Here is a 1993-nt window from a genome sequence, read left to right as displayed (position 1 = left end):
ACTTCCTGATGGTGAAGGCTGAGTGATTTTCTTTATTCTTAAAGTCTCTCATATCTTCTCTTCAGATTTTTTCTTCTCTGTCGAGCTTAAAGACGCACATATGTAAAAGTCATGGGAGCAAAGCGGCGCACCTTAAGGCCAGCAGGGCCGATAATAGGCGGTCTCCTTACAGGGGCAAGGTGGGCACCACACATGCTTTACAGACGCCTTACCTTCTGAAAGCATCACTGACCTTCAGCCGTTCTGACCTCCAGGAGAAGACCTTCGGCTGCGAGGTGTGTGGGAAAGTTTTCAAGCGCTCCTCCACCCTCTCCACCCACCTGCTGATACATTCGGACACGCGGCCGTATCCCTGCCAGTACTGTGGAAAGAGGTTCCACCAGAAGTCGGACATGAAGAAGCACACCTTCATTCACACAGGTAGGTCTGCATCAGCCGCTGGGAGCAGATGTTTCAGACAGCAGCCGGAAAAAAGCTCCTTTCCTGTTAATAATTAATGCATTCACAGCTCCGAGCCTTTAGGGGAAACTTTTCCACATCTAGACATTCATTGGTTTCTTATTTCTACTCAGTTTTTAACTTCCTTTAATGGAAGGTTGAGTCTTAAATGTCTCCAGCATGATGCTTCCACACCTCAGCAGATGTCATAATGTTTCCTGTTCGCTGTCAGACCTTCTTCTTCTTCTGTTTTTTATTGGCGCATGGCAACCAACTCAAGGTGCATTTATCGCCACCTACCAGACTGGAGTGAGTTCATCGCTCATGTCAGAGGGAAGTTATTAATTTATACCTTAATGGTATCATTTATCTCATATATCTGCTTCTTTATTTCCTTTGCCTACATGAGCAGGAATCCAGACAAATCAACAAAGATTTCTTATTATGAAGCTGAACTAATAGGTGATATATACCTAATAATGAATCTAATCTTCAACAAATGTGTTACTTAATAAAGCAGCTCGACTATCGGATGCAATTATATAATTATTTCCTTCCCTAACATTATCATCAAGCCGCTGCTCTAAAGTTAACATAACGGCATTAATTCTCCTTTTAATCATGACTTTCTGGAGTGAGATGTTCACAGCTGCTCCTGACAGATAAAGTTATCTACATGTCTGCGCTGCAAATAGCTAACTAGAAGTCAGGCTTATGAAAGTATTTGAAATGTGCAACTGTTTTTGAAAATGAAAATATCAAAGTTACCGCTCAGCTTTAGAGCAGCAGGCTGTCGCAGTAAACCTGCGTCCTACTAACATGCTGCATATATCCCATCATGCACCTTTGCCACCTTCTTCTTCTCCTTATGATATAACGACTACATTTCTCCATTTTTAGATCAATAAAGACAATCAGTTAATCAGTCAATCAACTCAAAGGCTTCAGCAAAACTTGATTTCATTACATTTAGAAATAAGAAAAACAGATGTTTAAAGTATTTTAGTGGAAGTTTCATGTTTCCAGTGTAAAACCGTCATGATGGTTGAGCCAACCTTTTAGAAACGTTCATCATTTCTCTGTGTTTAATCCACCTGCTCTGTTTCTGCTCCAGGAGAGAAGCCGCATGTTTGCCAGATATGCGGGAAAGCTTTCAGCCAGAGCTCCAACCTGATCACGCACAGCAGGAAGCACAGAGACGACCGGCCGTACCGCTGCGCTCTCTGCCACTACAGCTTCCAGCACAAAGTGGACCTACGGCAGCACCAGGAGCACCACTGCAGCTTCCGCTGACCTTTGACCTGTAGCCTTCACCACAGGAAGCTCTGAGGACAGGAAGCTGATTCTCCTGTGGCCTTTAGCAGCCGTACATAGAAGAAGAGAGGCGGCCGTAGCGCCGGGTGGACTGGGACCTGGGCCCTGGACTAGACTGGCCCCCCACATTTTGTTTGGTGAACTGAATGTTTAAACCAGGGATTCCCAACCTTTCCCATGCCAAGGCCCCCCTGCACCAGTACATTCTCAGCTGAACCCCCCCCATATGAAACATGTAAAA

The 1993-nt window shown here is 44.7% G+C and overlaps 1 protein-coding gene across 1 annotated transcript in view; it reads left to right on the top strand.

Moving 5' to 3' along the window:
* LOC107102759 (zinc finger protein Gfi-1-like) overlaps positions 1 to 1969 on the top strand; it is a 6136-nt gene extending 4167 nt beyond the window's left edge. The window contains exons 3-5 of the mRNA XM_015402180.1: positions 66 to 179; positions 255 to 420; positions 1553 to 1969. Coding sequence (XP_015257666.1) covers positions 66 to 179; positions 255 to 420; positions 1553 to 1731 — 459 coding nt within the window. The 3' untranslated portion in view covers positions 1732 to 1969. The remainder of the gene's footprint in view (positions 1 to 65; positions 180 to 254; positions 421 to 1552) is intronic.
* The last annotated feature ends 24 nt before the right edge of the window (positions 1970 to 1993 follow it).

The sequence above is a fragment of the Cyprinodon variegatus genome, unplaced genomic scaffold (genome assembly GCF_000732505.1).
Source record: "Cyprinodon variegatus isolate N-32 unplaced genomic scaffold, C_variegatus-1.0 Scaffold1312, whole genome shotgun sequence".
Classification (NCBI taxonomy): domain Eukaryota; kingdom Metazoa; phylum Chordata; class Actinopteri; order Cyprinodontiformes; family Cyprinodontidae; genus Cyprinodon; species Cyprinodon variegatus.
This window is presented reverse-complemented; position numbering and strand designations above follow the sequence as displayed.